This window comes from Phocoena sinus, chromosome 13 (assembly GCF_008692025.1).
Source record: "Phocoena sinus isolate mPhoSin1 chromosome 13, mPhoSin1.pri, whole genome shotgun sequence".
Lineage (NCBI taxonomy): Eukaryota > Metazoa > Chordata > Mammalia > Artiodactyla > Phocoenidae > Phocoena > Phocoena sinus.
In genome coordinates this window covers 76,995,244-77,014,877 of record NC_045775.1, presented here as the reverse complement: position 1 = coordinate 77,014,877, position 19,634 = coordinate 76,995,244, and the positions used below count along the sequence as shown (strand labels likewise).

At 40.0% G+C, this 19,634-nt stretch overlaps 1 protein-coding gene across 8 annotated transcripts in view; it reads right to left on the bottom strand.

Annotated features, from left to right (window-relative positions):
• The window catches only part of KDM3A (lysine demethylase 3A), a 62,807-nt gene that overhangs the window by 31,242 nt on the left and 11,931 nt on the right, over window positions 1-19,634 (bottom strand). For all 8 annotated transcript variants that reach the window (XM_032652317.1, XM_032652319.1, XM_032652325.1 and 5 more), the window contains 6 exons: window positions 18,692-18,794; window positions 17,870-17,994; window positions 17,190-17,262; window positions 16,997-17,085; window positions 10,574-10,737; window positions 8,506-9,020 (listed from right to left, as the gene is read on the bottom strand). In XM_032652317.1, coding sequence (XP_032508208.1) covers window positions 8,506-9,020; window positions 10,574-10,737; window positions 16,997-17,085; window positions 17,190-17,262; window positions 17,870-17,994; window positions 18,692-18,794 — 1,069 coding nt within the window. The remainder of the gene's footprint in view (window positions 1-8,505; window positions 9,021-10,573; window positions 10,738-16,996; window positions 17,086-17,189; window positions 17,263-17,869; window positions 17,995-18,691; window positions 18,795-19,634) is intronic.

The window sequence follows — 19,634 nt, the reverse complement described above, 5'->3', positions numbered from 1 at the left end:
TTTTTCTTAATAATTAATTTTAATAACTTTATTATACTTTACCTTCTTTCTTTCCCTTCCTTCCTTCCCTCCCTCCCTCCCTCCTTTAGACAATGAATGATCCCAAATTGAGGAGGTGGACTTTGAGAGCAAGATTTATGATTTTTTCCCCTTTACCTCTTTTTGTGAGGGTGTATGTGTATGCTTCTGTGTAAGATTTTGTCTGTATTGCTTTGCTTCCACCATTTGTCCTAAGGTTCTATCCGTCCCCCCTTTTTTTCCTAAATAATTATTTTTTAATTTAATAACTTTATTTTATTTTAGTGTATCTTCTTTTCTTTTTTCCTTCCTTCCCTCCTTCCTTCCTCCCTACATCCCTTTCTTTCCTTCTTTCCTTCTTCCTTCCTTCCCTCCTTTCTTTCTTTCTTTCTTCATAATTCTACTAATTCTCTCTACTTTTTCTCCCTTTTATTCTGAGCCGTGTGGATGAAAGGCTCTTGGTGCTGCAGCCAGGAGTCAGTGCTGTGCCTCTGAGGTGGGAGAGCCAACTTCAGGACACTGGTCCACAAGAGACCTCCCAGCTCCACATGATATCAAACGGCGAAAATCTCCCAGAGATCTCCATCGCAACACCAGCACCCAGCTTCACTCAATGACCAGCAAGCTACAGTGCTGGTCACCCTATGCCAAACAACTAGCAAAACAGGAACACAACCCCACCCATTAGCAGAGAGGCTGCCTAAAATCATAATAAGTCCACAGACACCCCAAAACACACCACCAGACGTGGACCTGCCCACTAGAGAGACAAGATCCAGCCTCATCCACCAGAACACAGGCACTAGTCCCCTCCACCAGGAAGCCTACACAACCCACTGAACCAACCTTAGCCACTGGGGACAGATGTCAAAAACAACGGGAACTACGAACCTGCAGCCTGCAAAAAGGAGACCCCAAACACAGTAAGATAAGCAAAATGAGAAGACAGAAAAACACACAGCAGATGAAGGAGCAAGATAAAAATGCACCAGGCCAAACAAATGAAGAAGAAATAGGCAGTCTACCTGAAAAAGAATTCAGAATAATGATAGTAAAGATGATCCAAAATCTTGGAAATACAATGGAGAAAATACAAGAAACGTTTAACAAGGACCTAGAAGAACTAAAGATGAAACAAACAATGAAGAACAACACAATAAATGAAATGAAAAAGACTCTAGATGAGATCAATAGCAGAATAACTGAGGCAGAAGAACGGATAAGTGACCTGGAAGAGAGAGTAGTGGAAATAACTACTGCAGAGCAGAATAGAGAAAAAAGAATTAAAAGAACTGAGGACAGTCTCAGAGACCTCTGGGATAACATTAAACGCACCAACATTTGAATTATAGGGGTTCCAGAAGAAGAAGAGAAAAAGAAAGGGACTGAGAAAATATTTGAAGAGATTATAATTGAAAACTTCCCTAATATGGGAAAGGAAATAGTTAATCAAGTCCAGGAAGCACAGAGAGTCCCATACAGGATAAATCCAAGGAGAAATATGCCAAGACACATATTAATCAAACTGTCAAAAATTATATACAAAGAAAGCATATTAAAAGCAGCAAGCGAAAAACAAATAACACACAAGGGAATCCCCATAAGGTTAACAGCTGATCTCTCAGCAGAAACTCTGAAAGCCAGAAGGGAGTGGCAGGACATACTGAAAGTGATGGCAGAGAAAAACCTGCAACCAAGACTACTCTACCCAGCAAGGATCTCATTCAGACTTGATGGAGAAATTAAAACCTTTAGAGACAAGCAAAAGCTGAGAGAGTTCAGCACCACCAAACCAGCTTTACAACAAATGCTAAAGGAACTTCTCTAGGCAAGAAACACAAGAAAAGGAAAAGACCTATAATAATGACCCCAAAACAATTTAGAAAATGGGAATAGGAACATATCAATAATTACCTTAAATGTAAGTGGACTAAATGCTCCCACCAAAAGACACAGATTGGCTGAATGGATACAAAAACAAGACCCATATATATGCTGTTTACAAGAGACCCACTTCAGACCTACAGACAAATACAGACTGAAAGTAAGGGGACAGAAAAAGATATTCCATGCAAATGGAAACCAAAAGAAAGCTGGAGTAGCAATTCTCATATCAGACAAAATAGACTTTGAAATAGACTATTAGAAGAGACAAAGAAGGACACTACATAATGATCAAGGGATCGATCCAAGAAGAAGATATAACAATTGTAAGTATTTATGCACCCAACATAGGAGCACCTCAATACATAAGGTAAATACTAACAGCCATAAAAGGGGAAATCGACAGTAACACATTCATAGTAGGGGACTGTAACACCCCAGTTTCACCAATGGACAGATCATCCAAAATGAAAATAAATAAGGAAACACAAGCTTTAAATGATACATTAAACAAGATGGACTTAATTGATATTTATAGGACACTCCATCCAAAAACAACAGAATACACGTTTTTCTCAAGTGCTCATGGAACATTCTCCAGGACAGATCATACCTTAGGTCACAAATCAAGCCTTGGTAAATTTAAGAAAACTGAAATCGTATCAAGTATCTTTTCCAACCACAACACCATGAGACTAGATATCAATTACAGGAAAAGATCTGTAAAAAATCCAAACACATGGAGGCTAAACAATATACTACTTAATAACGAAGTGATCACTGAAGAAATCAAAGAGGAAATAAAAAAGTACCTAGAAACAAATGACAATGGAGACACAACGACCCAAAACCTATGGGATGCAGCAAAAGCAGTTCTAAGAGGGAAGTTTATAGCAATACAAGCCCACCTTAAGAAGCAGGAAACATCTCAAGTAAACAACCTAACCTCGCACCTCAAGCATTTAGAGAAAGAAGAACAAAAAACCCCCAAAGTTAGCAGAAGGAAAGAAATCATAAAAATCAGATCAGAAATGAAAAAGAAATGAAGGAAATAGCAAAGATCAATAAAACTAAAATCTGGTTCTTTGAGAAGATAAACAAAATAGATAAACCATTAGCCAGACTCATCAAGAAAAAAAGGGAGAAGACTCAAATCAATAGAATTAGAAATGAAAAAGGAGAAGTAACAACTGACACTGCAGAAATAAAAAAGATCATGAGAGATTACTACAAGCAACTCTATGCCAATAAAATGGACAACCTGGAAGAAATGGACAAATTCTTAGAAATACACAACCTGCCAAGACTGAATCTGGAAGAAATAGAAAATATGAACAGACCAATCACAAGCACTGAAATTGAAACTGTGATTAAGAATCTTCCAACAAACAAAAGCCCAGGACCAGATGGCTTCACAGGTGAATTCTATCAAATATTTAGAGAAGAGCTAACACCTCTCCTTCTCAAACTCTTCCAAATATAGCAGAGGGAGGAACACTCCCAAATTCATTCTACGAGGCCACCATCACCTTGATACCAAAACCAGACAAGGATGTCACAAAGAACGAAAACTACAGGCTAATATCACTGATGAACATAGATGCAAAAATCCTCAACAAAATACTAGCAAACAGAATCCAACGGCACATTAAAAGGATCATACACCACGATCAAGTGGGGTTTATTCCAGGAATGCAAGGATTCTTCAATATACACAAATCTATCAATGTGATAAACCATATTAACAAATTGAAGGATAAAAACCATACGATCATCTCAATAGATGCAGAGAAAGCTTTTGACAAAATTCAACACCCATTTATGATAAAAACCCTGCAGAAAGTAGGCATAGAGGGAACTTTCCTCAACATAATAAAGGCCATATATGACAAGCCCACAGCCAACATCATCCTCAATGGTGAAAAACTGAAAGCATTTCCACTAAGATCAGGAACAAGACAAGGTTGCCCACTCTCACCACTCTTATTCAACATAGTTTTGGAAGTTTTAGCCACAGCAATCAGAGAAGAAAAGGAAATAAAAGGAATTCAAATCGGAAAAGAAGTAAAGCTGTCACTGTTTGCAGATGACATGATACTATACATAGAGAATCCTAAAGATGCCACCAGAAAACTACTAGAGCTAATCAATGAATTTGGTAAAGTAGCAGGATACAAAATTAATGCACAGAAATCTCTGGCATTCCTATACACTAAGGATGAAAAATCTGAAAGTGAAATCAAGAAAACACTCCCATTTACCACTGCAACAAAAAGAATAAAATATCTACGAATAAACCTACCTAAGGAGACGAAAGACCTGTATGCAGAAAATTATAAGACACTGATGAAAGAAATTAAAGATGATACAAATAGATGGAGAGATATACCATGTTCTTGGATTGGAAGAATCAACATTGTGAAAATGACTCTACTACCCAAAGCAATCTACAGATTCAATGCAATCCCCATCAAACTACCACTGGCATTTTTCATGGAACTAGAACAAAAAATTTCACAATTTATATGGAAACACAAAAGACCCCGAATAGCCAAATGAATCTTGAGAACAAAAAATGGAGCTGGAGGAATCAGGCTCCCTGACTTCAGACTATACTACAAAGCTACAGTAATCAAGACAGTATGGTACTGGCACAAAAACAGAAAGATAGATCAATGGAACAGGATAGAAAGCCCAGAGATAAACCCACGCACATATGGTCACCTTATCTTTGATAAAGGAGGCAGGAATGTACAGTGGAGAAGGGACAGCCTCTTCAATAAGTGGTGCTGGGAAAACTGGACAGGTACATGTAAAAGTATGAGATTAGATCACTCCCTAACACCATACACAAAAATAAGCTCAAAATGGATTAAAGACCTAAATGTAAGGCCAGAAACTATCAAACTCTTAGGGGAAAACATAGGCAGAACACTCTATGACATAAATCACAGCAAGATCCTTTTTGACCCACCTCCTAGAGAAATGGAAATAAAAGCAAAAATAAACAAATGGGACCTAATGAAACTTCAAAGCTTTTGCACAGCAAAGGAAACCATAAACAAGACCAAAAGACAACTCTCAGAATGGGAGAAAATATTTGCAAATGAAGCAACTGACAAAGGATTAATTTGCATAAATTTACAAGCAGCTCATGCAGCTCAATAACAAAAAAACAAACAACCCAATCCAAAAATGGGCAGACGACCTAAATAGACATTTCTCCAGAGAAGATATACAGACTGCCAACAAACACATGAAAGAATACTCAACATCATTAATCATTAGAGAAATGCAAATCAAAACTACAATGAGATATCATCTCACACCAGTCAGAATGGCCATCTTCAAAAAATCTAGAAACAATAAATGCTGGAGAGGGTGTGGAGAAAAGGGAACACTCTTGCACTGCTGGTGGGAATGTGAATTGGTTCAGCCACTACGGAGAACAGTATGGAGGTTCCTTAAAAAACTACAAATAGAACTACCATATGACCCAGCAATCCCACTACTGGGCATATACCCTAAGAAAACCAAAATTCAAAAAGAGTCATGTACCAAAATGTTCATTGAAGCTCTATTTACAATAGCCCGGAGATGGAAACAACCTAAGTGCCCATCATCGGATGAATGGATAAAGAAGATGTGGCACATATATACAATGGAATATTACTCAGCCATAAAAAGAAACGAAATTGAGCTATTTGTAATGAGGTGGATAGACCTAGAGTCTGTCATACAGAGTGAAGTAAGTCAGAAAGAGAAAGACAAATACCGTATGCCAGCACATGTATATGGAATTTAAGAAAAAAAAAAATGTCATGAAGAACCTAGGGGTAAGACAGGAATAAAGACACAGACCTACTGGAGAACGGACTTGAGGATATGGGGAGGGGGAAGGGTGAGCTGTGACAGGGCGAGAGAGAGGCATGGACATATATACACTAACAAACGTAAGGTAGATAGCTAGTGGGAAGCAGCCACATGGCACAGGGATATTGGCTCGGTGCTTTGTGACCACCTAGAGGGGTGGGATAGGGAGGGTGGGAGGGAGGGAGACGCAAGAGGGACGAGATATGGGAACATATGTATATGTATAACTGATTCACTTTGTTATAAAGCAGAAACTAACACACCATTGTAAAGCAATTATACCCCAATTAAGATGTTTAAAAAAAAAAAAAAAAAAATCCCCGACAGAGAAGACCTTTTCTCGGGGTCCAAGGGAGCTGAGAAGAGGAAAGTTGATTCTTAGGCAAACAAAAAACAAAAACACAACTTCTGGGGACCCAGTCAAGAGATGGGTAGGAGATGGTGGTAAGGAGTCTTGAAAGAAACTAGAATAAAGATCTCAAACCAAAGAAGGCTTTAAATAATATAAGCACCTTTAATAATTACCTTAGACGTGTTCTAATCTTACCTCTCTTTTAAAGCATGACTAGAGCACAGTGTAAAATGCTAAATGGATGCCATCAGGCCTTGACCCCTTAAACATTCGCATTCAGTTAGTGAAAGAGAAGGTAAAGCAAGAAAGGAGGGAAAATAAAGAAATCAGTAGTTCAGGATGGAATTTTAATTACTCAGATATTGGAAACACATCATTCTTTGAGTGGACCAGTTTTTCCCAGACCGAGTCCAGAGATTATCTTATCTGTTCGGCCTGGGCTTAAAAGAGGAAATACCTAGAAATAAGCAAGTTGAACTATCTAAATCTAGCTCTTCAGTGAGGAGGGGAACAGCTGATCCCCAATCAAGGACTCAATTCAGAGCAGAGTCAAGGGAAAAAAGCAACACCAACTTCTGAGGAGCCACACGTCTACTAAACAGAAAGAGGGCAGCTGTTCAACTCCAGCTTGTTTTTGTTTTCTAACCCCTAAGCAAGCAAGGACACACATAGCAGAGGAACAGTTTCCAGTCGAGTCTCTCCATACCCACAAGCAATACTGGTGGAAACAGCACAGAGATCCTGGCAGGCTTCTGATCACACTGTTTTACTCCTCAGCCAAAAGTCCCAGTAGACAGCATGCACCAGGATGTGGAGTGGCTTTTTCATTTCTCTTAAAATCATTTTAGTTGGAGCATAGCTGCACAACATATTGAAAAAGACAAAGCTGGGCTCTGAAACTCACTTCTATACCTATAATGTGCTTACCGGTCCAGAATTTGTTTCTTCACATATTAAAATAATTTGCCTTAAAAACTAGCTGAATGTGAGGGCTGATGACTCAAAAAGAATAAAGAAATAGAACAGGGACATGGTTATGAATATTCGCTTTCTTTGGGGAGTTACATAACTCCTGAGGAACAGCAGTACCTTATGCAGTTAATTTTGTGCAAATTACCAGCTGTACCGACTTAAGCCTCGAGAACGAACAAGCTGGGTTAGAAGTATTACTCAGCAAGGAAAGTTGTTTTCCAATTCCTCCAACTCTACTTCAAAAAGACCCCCAGTCAAATCCACCTCTAGTTTCAGAGGCCTGTAGGAAAAGCTAGAGTGTGGATTATTCATTTGTTACTTACCCAAATGAATAGCGTTTTCATTACGGTTTTTTTTAAGTTAATTTTCCCACACAGCTGACAATTATCAAGTCTATTTTTAAACTGTAATAGGCCTGAACCTTCTGACACACTGAAGCCATTTAGTTCTATTAATTCTAGTAAGAGAGCATCTGGTAACTACCATCACTGATATTCATCCTCAAACTTAACATAAGTCGTGTGAAATACATGTGCCATTTTCTCTATAAGAAGAGTACTTAGTTCTAAATTGTGGGCGCAGCCGGACCTCCGCTTAAGCAAAGAGACTCTGCCTGGTGTTTCAGCACTGTCCTTAAATTCTTTAACTAAAAATCCCTTTTCTAGAGGTGGTGATGCAATTCCCTTTTTTTTTTTTTTTTGCGGTACGCGGGCCTCTCACTGTCGTGGCCTCTCCCGCCTAGGAGCAACAGGCTCCGGACGCGCAGGCTCAGCGGCCATGGCTCACGGGCCCAGCCGCTCGGCGGCATGTGGGATCTTCCCGGACCGGGGCACGAACCCGTGTCCCCTGCATCGGCAGGCGGACTCTCAACCACTGTGCCACCAGGGAAGCCCGCAATTCCCTTTTTAAAAGAATTTCAAATCTGGACTACCTGTGTGAGCATAAAATTTCAATCACTTCCTTCACTCCAACCTGGATGTCACAGAAAGATAAGGAATAGGCTGAAGATAAGGCAATCATCAGATCACTTTAGATTTTATTTCAAAATTATTTTCTTAAACCAAAAACTGGGAACCACCTAAGTCATACGGTAAATGCATATAATGGAATCCTTGCAGACTTTAAAATGTTGAGAGGCACCTACACTAATGCACTGGGTAAAACTGTTGGTATGAACCCATTTGTGTAATGGTTTATCTGTGTTTCTATATACATGGAACTAAGTCCACCAAAATGTTAAAAGTAATCATTTCTGAGAAGATTTAGGGATTTTACTTTCTTCTTTGAACTTTTTTGATTGTATGAACTTTTTCTACAGTCATTTTCTCATAAGGTAGGAAGAAGATATGTGCGTACTGACAACCACTTCTTACCTTCTACCAATAAAGATATGCAGAAACACTCACCATTCTGGATTTTATTGTTGCTTCTTGTATAACAGCTCTCAGTATCTACTTTTGCTGAAGACTCCTTTAAATTCTGTGACTGGCAACCTAAAGTTGAAGGTTCTACCTTTTTTTCTACACAACAATGAGGACTATTACTGTTGACATCTGCCTTCTCTTCTGGCTTATTTGAAAGGACATCAGATGTGGAAGGTCCATGTTCGAGATGCTTCTGCAGTTCAGGAGTACTGGCAATTTCCAGTTCTGCCGTAGAAGAAGCCTTTGTAGGTAAGCACTCCCTAGGAAGGTCAGTCGATGATGGAGGAAAAGATTCCAAGCCGCTTTCCTGGTCAGTGTTTGTCTTCAGCTGGGTATAGCTTCCCTTTGGTTCACTCAGGGTTTTCAAGTCTCCAGTTCCAATCTGAGAGGACTTGGAAGAGAGCAACCCTACTTTGCAGACAACATCTGGTGTTCTCAGTATTTCAGGCTTTGTATTTAGACAGGAAGAAAGTTCTGGTAAAATCTGTTTATGACTTCTGAAAAAGAGTAATATGAAAACTAGCATCTAGGATTCTTTTATCTCTTCCCTACCTTCCAAAAGTAATTGCTTGGTTCCCTAAAGTAACCAGTATGAAAGAGAAAAGAAAACCGCTTATATTAGAGAATTTATGATAGGTTTCTATGGGCTGGAGTTAAAAGTAATCAGTCAATGGCTCTGCAAAAATATATTAAACACGAAGAAAAAGATAACCCTAAATCCTATTTGCGTGTTCTCATAAATCTGTAACTACTTCAAGTTAGTTCTACTTCTCATAGCAAAATGAACCTTAGCTTTCCTTCAAAGCAAACTGAGTATCACATGGAACCCAAATCACCAGCAGCGCAAAACCCTATCTGACTATGAACGTGTTACCAGCCTTAGCACTGGACTATTTCACTCGTTTGGTCAGTGATCAAGACCCAAAGCAAAGAGAAGAGCCAGCTGATTATGTACTTGTTCACAGAACCATCTGGTACTCCCTCCACCCCCAATAGGGGTTATCCTTAAAGAAACTTTGTTTCTCTGAAATTCATCCTAAAGTTCTTTCCCCAGCAAAATGCAAAGTCCTTTTTTCCTGTTACACTCGTTTTCCTGCCTCTAACAAAGGATCTCATCCTGGAGAAGCTGTTCTCACTTAAGTACCCATACTAGACATCTTTGCTTGGGTACCACCGAACTTCTTACGGCTCCCTCTTTCTGCTCTGAAGACCACTCCGCCCTCTCTCTGACTGCTATGTGTCCCTCCTCCAAGCTCTCTCCCAAGCAGCCCGCTGTCCTCCCAGTGAACCGATGTGCTCACCCACCCTCCCACCTTACTGCAGTGGCCTTCCAAGCCTACCTTTCTATACCAGTCTCTGACCCCTATCTTAGGTTTTTATCCACTGCCTGCACAGGCCACCACTCCTCCTAAGAGATCCTTCCCTTCAAACTCTTCTCTCCATTAACCTTGTAGCCACTTTAAATCTCTGATTAAATTTTACATTTCTTATTATCTTCACCTATAACTTAGTAACTATGCCTCATGGCTTAGTATTTTCTCTACTGCCACATTTCTCACCTATACTTGAGGTCTGGGCTGATGAGAACCACTCACTGGAACCCTGTCTCCCTCTTCTCCACACTCCCACTGACCTCGGTCTTCCACATACAACCAATCTGCTCCCTTTTCCTTGAAAGTGGACATTATTCTACAGCTGTCTGTAGTATTTCAATTGACCATTCTCCCTAGATCACGTCAAGAAAGCGCCTCTTTCCTCACACCCCTTTCTTTTCTGTAACCCTTTAAATGTTGTCCTGTATGCCTACTACACTTACCACCTCTGAAGGCACCTGACCAACCTGGAAACTCTAACCTCCCTGGACAACCTGAGATACACTGAATGGCAGGTAATTACATCAAATTTTAGCTGCACTAAGGGTCTCTCTATAAACACTGAACGTAGGGTCCGTCTTGCCACCTGAGCAATGTCAGCTCAGACAGGAAGAACCATGGCTAAAATAACCGTTCTCTGTATTATGATTAAACATTTTTAAATCGTAACTGCTCACCCTTGAGGAATTTTTGCTCCAAGGTTAGGTGGAGAGTTGGCAGCCTGGGGAGTACTCTGATGTCTCGGGTCCTTACTTGGCGGAGTTGCTGCAGTGCAGCCGAGCAGTATCTCCTTAAAAACTGTTGTGGGAACAGACTGTACAGGACACACACTGGGAGAGGCCTAAAAGATACCAAACCAAACGGGTATTAAAAGGAAAGCCCCTAGTTGAGGCATTACGAAATGCTAGCAAGATTCAAGTTTATTCGCTCGGTTTAGTAGTAAACAAGCACACCAAAATCACCAAATAAAAAGAACAGGACGGTAGAACAAGTAATAAATCACAAATTAAGGACTTATACCTGAGAGCTATTAAATAAGTCACTCCAGCTTTTCACGAAACTTGCGTCTTCCTTTAAAAGATCACAAGCTGATCTTTCAGACCTCTGAATCATTATGCCAGGAAAATGCAGCCACGTGGCAATTACTTTACTAATGCAAGCGCAGAAGTGAGCTTTTAATCGACAGTCTTCAAATGGTGGCAGCTTCACATGCATTCAGTTCGACATTACTAAGTGCCCACCACGCACTTACTGCGTAGACTGGCAGGAGACCAGACCACATAGGACTCTTGCAGGCAGTGGTGCCTACTGGGTACCAACTTAAGCCTTTACAATGCAATAAAGGTTGAGGACATGGTTCTTGCTGGTTTGTGGCTCATCAAGTCACAAAGGTCATCCCAAGCTGCAAAAAATATCAAGTCATGACAGGCCTGTGGGACAAAGTTAGGACACTTGTCCCCTTCCACTTTCGTGTACTTTTAACTTTACAAAAATATTAATAACGGACCAAATTCTACCCAGTTTATACTATCCAGTTTATACTTTCCCACCATGGAAAGAGAAGGAAGAGATTAAACTCAACTCCAGACAGCTAAACAGTCTATGGCTTAACCAGGTGAAACCCACTGACCATCTTCACCAGCCTCTTCATCGTGTGCTTAAATTTGAAGTCACATTGTCCTTTTCAATTGCGTCTCTTTCATACCACAATGACCTTTACATTCACCTTACCAAATCTAAACTTGCAAAATCTTCAAAGTTTCATCTTCTAGTTACTAACTTCTAAAATTTGATGCAGAACCTCTCTGAGTAAATTTTTAAAACCTCACAATTCTGTATACAGACTATGTAGTCTACTCATGAATCTTTTTCGCAGACATTTACTCTGACAGCCTTGAAAATACTGTCTAGTATATGCTAAATACGAATATCTGAAAAATAAGAATTTTCTTAATCGCTATTACAGTTTCGGCATAGCTTCCAACTATTTCAAGGTATCAATGCTAAATCATCTGATCGTATATTACACTAGGTTAGCTCAGTTTTGGTTAAATATTAGCAGCCTAGTGTTCCCCAGAAGGATTGTTTGGGGGAGGCTCTGGCTATTACAAGGACATCCTTGGGCTAGCCAACTTTACATCTCTGGGCCTCAGCTTCCTAATCCTTAAAATAAGGAAATCAGATGTTTTTATTCGTTTTATCCATTGAACTGCTCGAGCCAAAAAACCCTCCAAGTCATTTCCCATACCTGATCAATGAACCAGGAAATCTTGCCTCTATTTCCAAAATGTTTCTGGGATCTATAAATTTCTTTCCGGGCCACCATGACCACCATCTTTCCCCTAGACTACTATGTGTATACTAACTGGCCTGATTCCCTTCCATTTCTGCCTAAAACTTTTGCCTCCTATCTGAAATTTATTCTACCACAGAGCAATCTTTATAAAACATAAATCAATCAGATGGTGGCACTCCACTGCCTCCAAGAATTCTACACGGTCTGGTCTCTGCCAACCCTGCCCCTCATCTCACTCCATTTGTTTACGGTGCTCCAACCATACCGGCTTCCTTTCTGGTCTTCAATGTTCTAAGTTCTTTCTTGCCTGCCCCTTTGTACTTCTATCCCCCCTGTCTGGGCAGTTTTCATGTGGTTGGCTGGTTCCATCCTTCACCCTCAAATCTGCTCAACTGTCACCTCAGTATCTCTGATCGCTCTTTCCAAAGCAGTGTCCCACAAGCCGCTGCCATACGCTTTATTAGATTGCCATGTTTCTATCTTTCACTGTACTACCACACTGTGAAAATACCTTAAGTTACTTCTTTTTACTGTCAGTCTCCTCACAATGAAAAGTAAACCCCTATGGACACAGACCCTGCTCTTGTATCCACCGTTACACCTTTTAAAGCCAGGCACATAGCAGATGCTCAATAAAAAAGACTGGTGGAATGCATGAATGAATAAATGCTCTTAGCACTTAATATTTCAAAGAGCTACAACTAAGTCTTGTGAGATACCTCAAGAACCAGGCAGTAATGCTCACCAATGTCTAGCACATATTACGTGTTCAATAAATATTTGTTGGAAAGCAGGATGGAGGAATAGAGGGAAGGGAGGAGGACTCTGCTGTTTTTACAATGGTGCCTCACCATACCGAGGAAAGGTTTTGTAGAGGAGTGGCAACGACAGCACGGTGGCTAAGAGCACTGGGTTTCGGTGTTAGACCCTGGTTGGAATCCAGTCTCTGACACTTCCTAGCACATTCTTTAACCTCTCTAAGCTTCAGTTTCCTCCAGCATAATGAGGAGTAATGAATGACAGTAATGAGAAAAAAGGAGAGTAATGAAGCATACTGTACAGGGCTGTGCTGTACCACTAGTGCCTGGCACACAGATTAGCTGTCTCAAAGCAGGAAAATACCCGGAGAAGTTTCTTGGTGCAGTCACCATGTGTTAGAATTACCATAACCTGGATGCTTTTCCTTTAAGAAGATGAAGTATATCACTCTACAACTTTACTGAGGTTTAGCTCAACAGGGATAGGGCTCCGATTCCAAAACCCATCTCCACGTGCACACCACTGCATTGGCCTCTGACTTGACAAGGGTCAAAGTTTCTTCTTACCTGAAGAGTTTTCCCTGAAGGTCTTCTATACCAGTCATGGCAATAGTTCCTCCCTGCCAGCAGACGGAGATAATATAATTGAGCGTATAATGATATTCCAAAAAGGACACTGCTGGCTCACACTCCTTAGCAGACTCTCTCAATTAACCAGGCAACGTCCTAACTCTGAGGAAGAGTCTGCTAGGCAGAGAAGACCTTCAAGGAGCCAGATGTTACTGGCAAACAGGTTTACCTTATCCAAAAGTATTCATCCCAGTAATCAAGAGTGTTATCAACCTCAACCTAAACTCCTGTCATCCAAAGAGCACCAAACTCTTTGCCAGTCCAACACATCTGGAAAGTGCAGACACAGTGAGACGTGCACCAAGTGTGTTACTGTACTCACCTTTCACTCACACGTGTAAATGAACTCTCTTTCTTTCCCCACTTCTCCCTTTACCTCTCCATCTCCCCTGAAATCTAGGCTAGGCCAGTGTTTCCAAAAACTTGCCTGATTGCAAGGATCACCCAGGATATGGAAAAATATTCACAATATACTGTAAAGGAAGCTACACAAGAGTATGGCTTTTAGTTTACAAAAAAAAAAAAAAAAAAAAAAAGCCTCCACGGATATACAGGAAAAAGAAAAAGAAAAAAAAACAGGAGGAAGACAGGTATTCCAAAATGTGAATAGTGAGAGTCTCTGAAAAGTATGATTATGAGTGATGTTTCTTTTCTTTCCCATGTTTTTCTGGGTTTCCTAAATATCTTTAAATGAGAATAACTTTTTTTAAAATGTAAGAATCTTTATTTTGAAAACAAGTGTAATATAAAAGGAGAATAACTTTTATAATTAAGAAAAGAATAATAATTTCTAAAACGTCAATACTCAGGTAAAAATTTACCATCTCCAAATTCCTTTAGAATGTGAAGATGACTAGGATAGTTCTTAAGAGCTGCAACAGACATTTTTTTAAACATCAAATTTATTTCCACATTTTAGATGCTGAAGTTAAGGCTCAAATAGGTTGAGGAACTTATCTCCCAACCAAAGTTCAGGCTTTTTGGGAAAACAGCTTCTACTGTGTCCCGTAATCAGTAGCACACAAACCTACTGAGCTGGACAGTATGCTGACAGAGAGCAAAGACACAAGCTCCCTGCCCTTCAAGAGCGTGAGTCAGGAAGACAGGATCACTTACGTACGTAACCATATTTTACAAGCACCTCCTTCAAGGTTATAAATTTACTTGCTCAACTGCCTATTACATCACGGATAAACTTGACACTTTGAAGAACTGGCACCTTCCCCAACAGGAGGTCCCCACTGACCCCAGTCCTGCTTGTACCCCAGGTTGATTTCTCCATGATCCATCAGGATGCCATTTCCTCAGGTCTGGTCCCCACCTCACATAACATCACGTGGCTGGCTCTCCTTTTCATCTTACTGAATGTCTACAGTGATGCCTTCTCCAGGACAGGCAACATGCAATCAACTCCTCCAAACTGCCCTTTATCACCTCTACGCAAGACTGTTAACAATTTATCCAGAACAAAACCTGACAGGTTACCATTCTGCTCTGTTTCTCTTTCAGCTTCTAATACCATGGATTACTTGACAGTATCCCCTGTGAGTCTGCCTCTAAGAGGCAATAATCACTTGCCTGACATCCTCAATTTACAGTCCTTACTACATTACTTCCCCTTCATAAACTTTAAGGCAAAATGAAAAGGTAGTAATGCTAATTTCCGTAATTACCTCTTCATTCTTTCCTGAACCACCTGAGGTCAAGCCTGCACGTTTGGAAGGAAGACAGAGGTATCAGACATCCTGGTTTACAAAGTTCCTCATCAAGTATCAAAGTTCCTGTGCCCTGTACATAGGCGTAAGACTCAGGAAAGCCAATCATCTTAGCCACCCAGATTCTTTAGTATTTGTGTAGCATGTGCTTGCTTTGGTTCTAGTTGATGTAGTCCAGCCTGCCCTGATCCAGAGCCTTAGATGCATTCACTGACCCTGACCCATTCTCATGCCATCTCTCCTTGCCCTGCCCCCACCCAGGCTCCAAAGTTCCCTCTACAATGCTGCCAACAACCTTAACAATATCCACTTGATCAATTTTAAAATTCTAAACTCCAGGGACTTCCCTGGTGGCCCAGTGGTTAAGACTCCGCGCTCCCAATGCAGGGGTCCCGGGTTTGATCCCTGGTCGGGGAACTAGATCCCGCAAGCCACAACTAAAGATCCCACATTCTGTAACTAAGACCTAGTGCAGCCAAAGAAATAAATATTTTTAAAAATAAATAAAATAAAATAAAATTCTAAACTCCAGCCTGGAGCAGAGCATCATAAAGGCGTTTTTGACAATTATAACACAGTAAACTTTCCATGTAACACAGTGCATTTGGATACCTAAGTTGTGAGAAAGGTAATCTGTACTGTAATAGGACCTAAGGATTCAACTCAATTAAAAAAGAAAAAGCCTTAAGTTTCTTTTTTCCCCCCAGATTTCAAAATTTGACCCTGTCATTTATACCCTCCCTTGAGAAGTCTACCCCAGTCCCCCATCCCCTCATTAGGCTAGTCTGTCTAGCCTAATCTTTGGGGAATTCTGAATAAAATTGCCCCATTGTGTACACTGTGATGTCCTGAAGACATGTACGAGTAATTACAAAGCATAATAAATTAGGGAATTTGACCTAGTCTGGGATATAGGTTACAGTGATTGTAGAGATGTTAGGTATGGCTTCCTGGAGGAAGCAACATCACATCAGAAAGATAAATGGGAGTTAATTAGAGTGAAGCTAGGATTAGAAGAGAAAGGAGAACAGTGAGTCCTAAGGTTGGAGAAAGCATGAGGACTTGAAGAGCTAAAGAAAGCCAGCTTCTCTACAACAGGGAGGAGAGGGAAAAGCTGAGAGCCTTAAGTTTCTTGATCCAAATCCTATTTCAGGATAGAATTAAATCCAGTACTTGAACTCAACAGTGCCATTCACAGAAGCCTGTAGTTTTCTAGGCAGAAATTAGCAATGGCAAACCAACCACTTCCTTCAAAAAGTGAGTATGTTTTTTCGCCCAATCATAAATGACCAATCAAACCTCTCAATTATTGAGGGGGGAGTCCTATTTCAACACCAAATCTACTCAGAATTCTAAGCTTCCTCCCCTCCTCTCATGCAAGGCATTCTTCTGATTTGACACACACAACTCAATTGATCTTCAAAAATACCTCCATATGGTGAAACTGTCAAATCTATTGACAATTTTCAGGAAACATCAAAACTAAAACCTTTTTCTTGACAAAAATAGTGAACCAGAAACTTATATTATCTCCATCTGCTTGAGTATAGAAATTACGGCCAAGATCTGGGACTAGCAAAGAGCAGACACAACAGCACAGAAGAGCAGAGCAGACAGCTTTATTACCACTAAACAAACTGGCCATGCACTGTGAGAGTTAGAGAAAGGTTTACACAAGTGACAAAAATAAATCAAGGTTACCTCAGAGCAAGATTTTGCTTGTTTGGAAACCAGGCTTCCATTATTCTCAGAAGATTTGCGTTTTATAGCCCCAATTCTTGTAGAATTACCTAAAATATTTAAAAACAGGTAAGTTGGTGTCCCTGTCTCTCTTAATGTGAGAAGGATAAAGGGGAAAGGAGAACAAAGATTTTAATCAAACAATGTATCTTACCACATGTCACAAAGTTATCATGTACAACTTCAACATGAATCAGTGATGGATCGACAATTTTCAGTGCTGGAATCTTAAAAACAAATAAATAAAGATACTAGGAAATTTTAAAATGCTCAGGAACACACCAGAAATTAGCTCTATCAACATAACAGTAGGGGCTTCTGGGACTTCCCTGGTGGCGCAGTGGTTAAGAATCCACCTGCCAATGCAGGGGACACGGGTTCGAGCCCTGGTCCGGGAAGGTCCCACATGACACGGAGCAACTAAGCCCATGTGCCACAACTACTGAGCCTGCGCTCTAGAGCCCACAAGCCACAACTACTGAGCCCGCATGCCACAGCTACTGAAGCCCGCGTGCCTAGAACCCATGCTCCACAGCAAGAGAAGCCACCACAGTGAGAAGCCCACGCACCACAACGAAGAGCAGACCCTGCTCGCCGCAACTAGAGAAAGCCCGTGCGCAGCAGGGAAGACCCAATGCAGCCATAAATTAATTAATTAAAATTTATTAAAAAAAAACAAATAATAGGGGCTTCTTACATATAATTGCTTTTTAAACAGTTGTTTTTTTCTACTCTGATATTTTAATATAAAATAATAAAGGTGTTTAGCTCCTATAAGATACTATAATTCCTTTTTATAATTATCTTTCCCTGTCAAGTTATCATCATCCTTACCTCCTCACAGTTGACTTGAAGAGTTTTTGATGTTGGGTTTCCATTTACAATGGTTGCAGAAAACCACTGAGTAGATGGGTCCAAGCTATAAATTTTTACTTCTGAACCAACTAAGTTTTTGTCACCTTAAAAAATAAAAATTAAAAAAAATCCTTAGAGCAATATGCATTATCTCCCAACAGCACCATTATCCAGGATAATCTTTTCCCAAGTCTTTAAAAATGCAGTAGACAAAAAGTAAACATTAAAAGGTACTGCTATAAATGCAAGAAGACAGACATTTCAGCAAAGCTAGGAGAAAATTTAAACTGTCTATTTTAAAGCTTCACTTTTCTATTGATTTATCTTAGACTTGCAATATATTTCTTCTAGTATTTGTATCAGACCATGTAGTATCAGATAACACACTGAGACGTAACTCATTCTCCTATGCAGAGTTTTAGAGGATCCAAATTCAGGAACCTCAGCAAAACTGCTAAGTCTGATAAAATACTTACAATTGTGAAATTGACCAAGAAAATCATTAACAGTAAATGGCAAGATCAAGCTTACCAAATTAATGCTTTATTAATTTTATAAGACTGAAATTCCAAACATATCAAATTCCATGTCAAAATATAACTGAGCTTGTTTAATACCTACTTCACTTTTATAGTCTTCACATGATCCCTGAGCTCTCCAAATTTCAGAGGCTTTAGAATACATTACAGAATAAAGTCCTCCACTCATCTAGTTGCATGGGAAAAGCAGCAAAAGAATTCCTAACAAATTAGAATTTTTAATGAGCCAATGAGTGAGAAGGGCTAAAACATAGCTTCTTACCTTGTAAAAGATGGCTTTCATCCAAATGTTTCACAATCAAAGCTTGAAATTCTTTACTGACATTCTGATTATCGATAAGTGAAAGTCGAAGATTGTTTACATCCTGAAAAATGGAAAATCATTACATTTTAAGGTAACAAGAAGAGTTGTTTAAATTCCAGTGGATATTTCGATCAGTTTAGTCACAGGGATTAAAGTAGTGTCAATTAGCCATTTGATGGCAGCAAACCATTGCAACTCCAATGAATTAGACTGGTCAAATAGTAGGAAACCATCAAACCATCACAAATATAAGGCAGACAGAAGTAAAGCCACCCCAAGCTAAGAGCAAGACAGATACTAAGAGTGGCTCAAATTTTAAATATAATAAGCAAACAAACTAGCTAGTCAGTTCACGTCAAAAATACTCTGTATCCCAAACTCTATGGATTAGGGAAATCACAGCTCCAAATGCAAGGGGCCAAGGACACATACACAGGAATCACTTAGATCCAGTGTCAATTCACTGAAATTGCTGTTTTTCACAAACATCATTTCACACAGATTCATTTCCCCTAACTAGAATTCCAAATGCATTCTTGTTTACGAAGGGGGGCGTGGGGGGGGAGGAAGGAAAAAATCTGAATGAATAGCGTTAAGTCTTCAGCTAGCCAGCTTTGAAACATTCAATTCTTGGCAGCTCTATTTTTGGCACTATTCCACAGTGCTCTGGCTTTGTGTGTACACTCAGTTATGATAAATGTATACAGACTGTCAATAGGAGGAACCTGCCAAACCCAAACTGCATAGCACAGAAGCCCTTCCAATATCAGGCCTTCATACTTTTCTGCATGTGAAACGGGTACACAGTGGCCAAAATTAGTTCATCCATTTCTCCCATTGGAAAGAACAGTCTTTTAGAGAGGCCATGCTGGAAAAATTTCTTAAGCCAAATAACATCAGA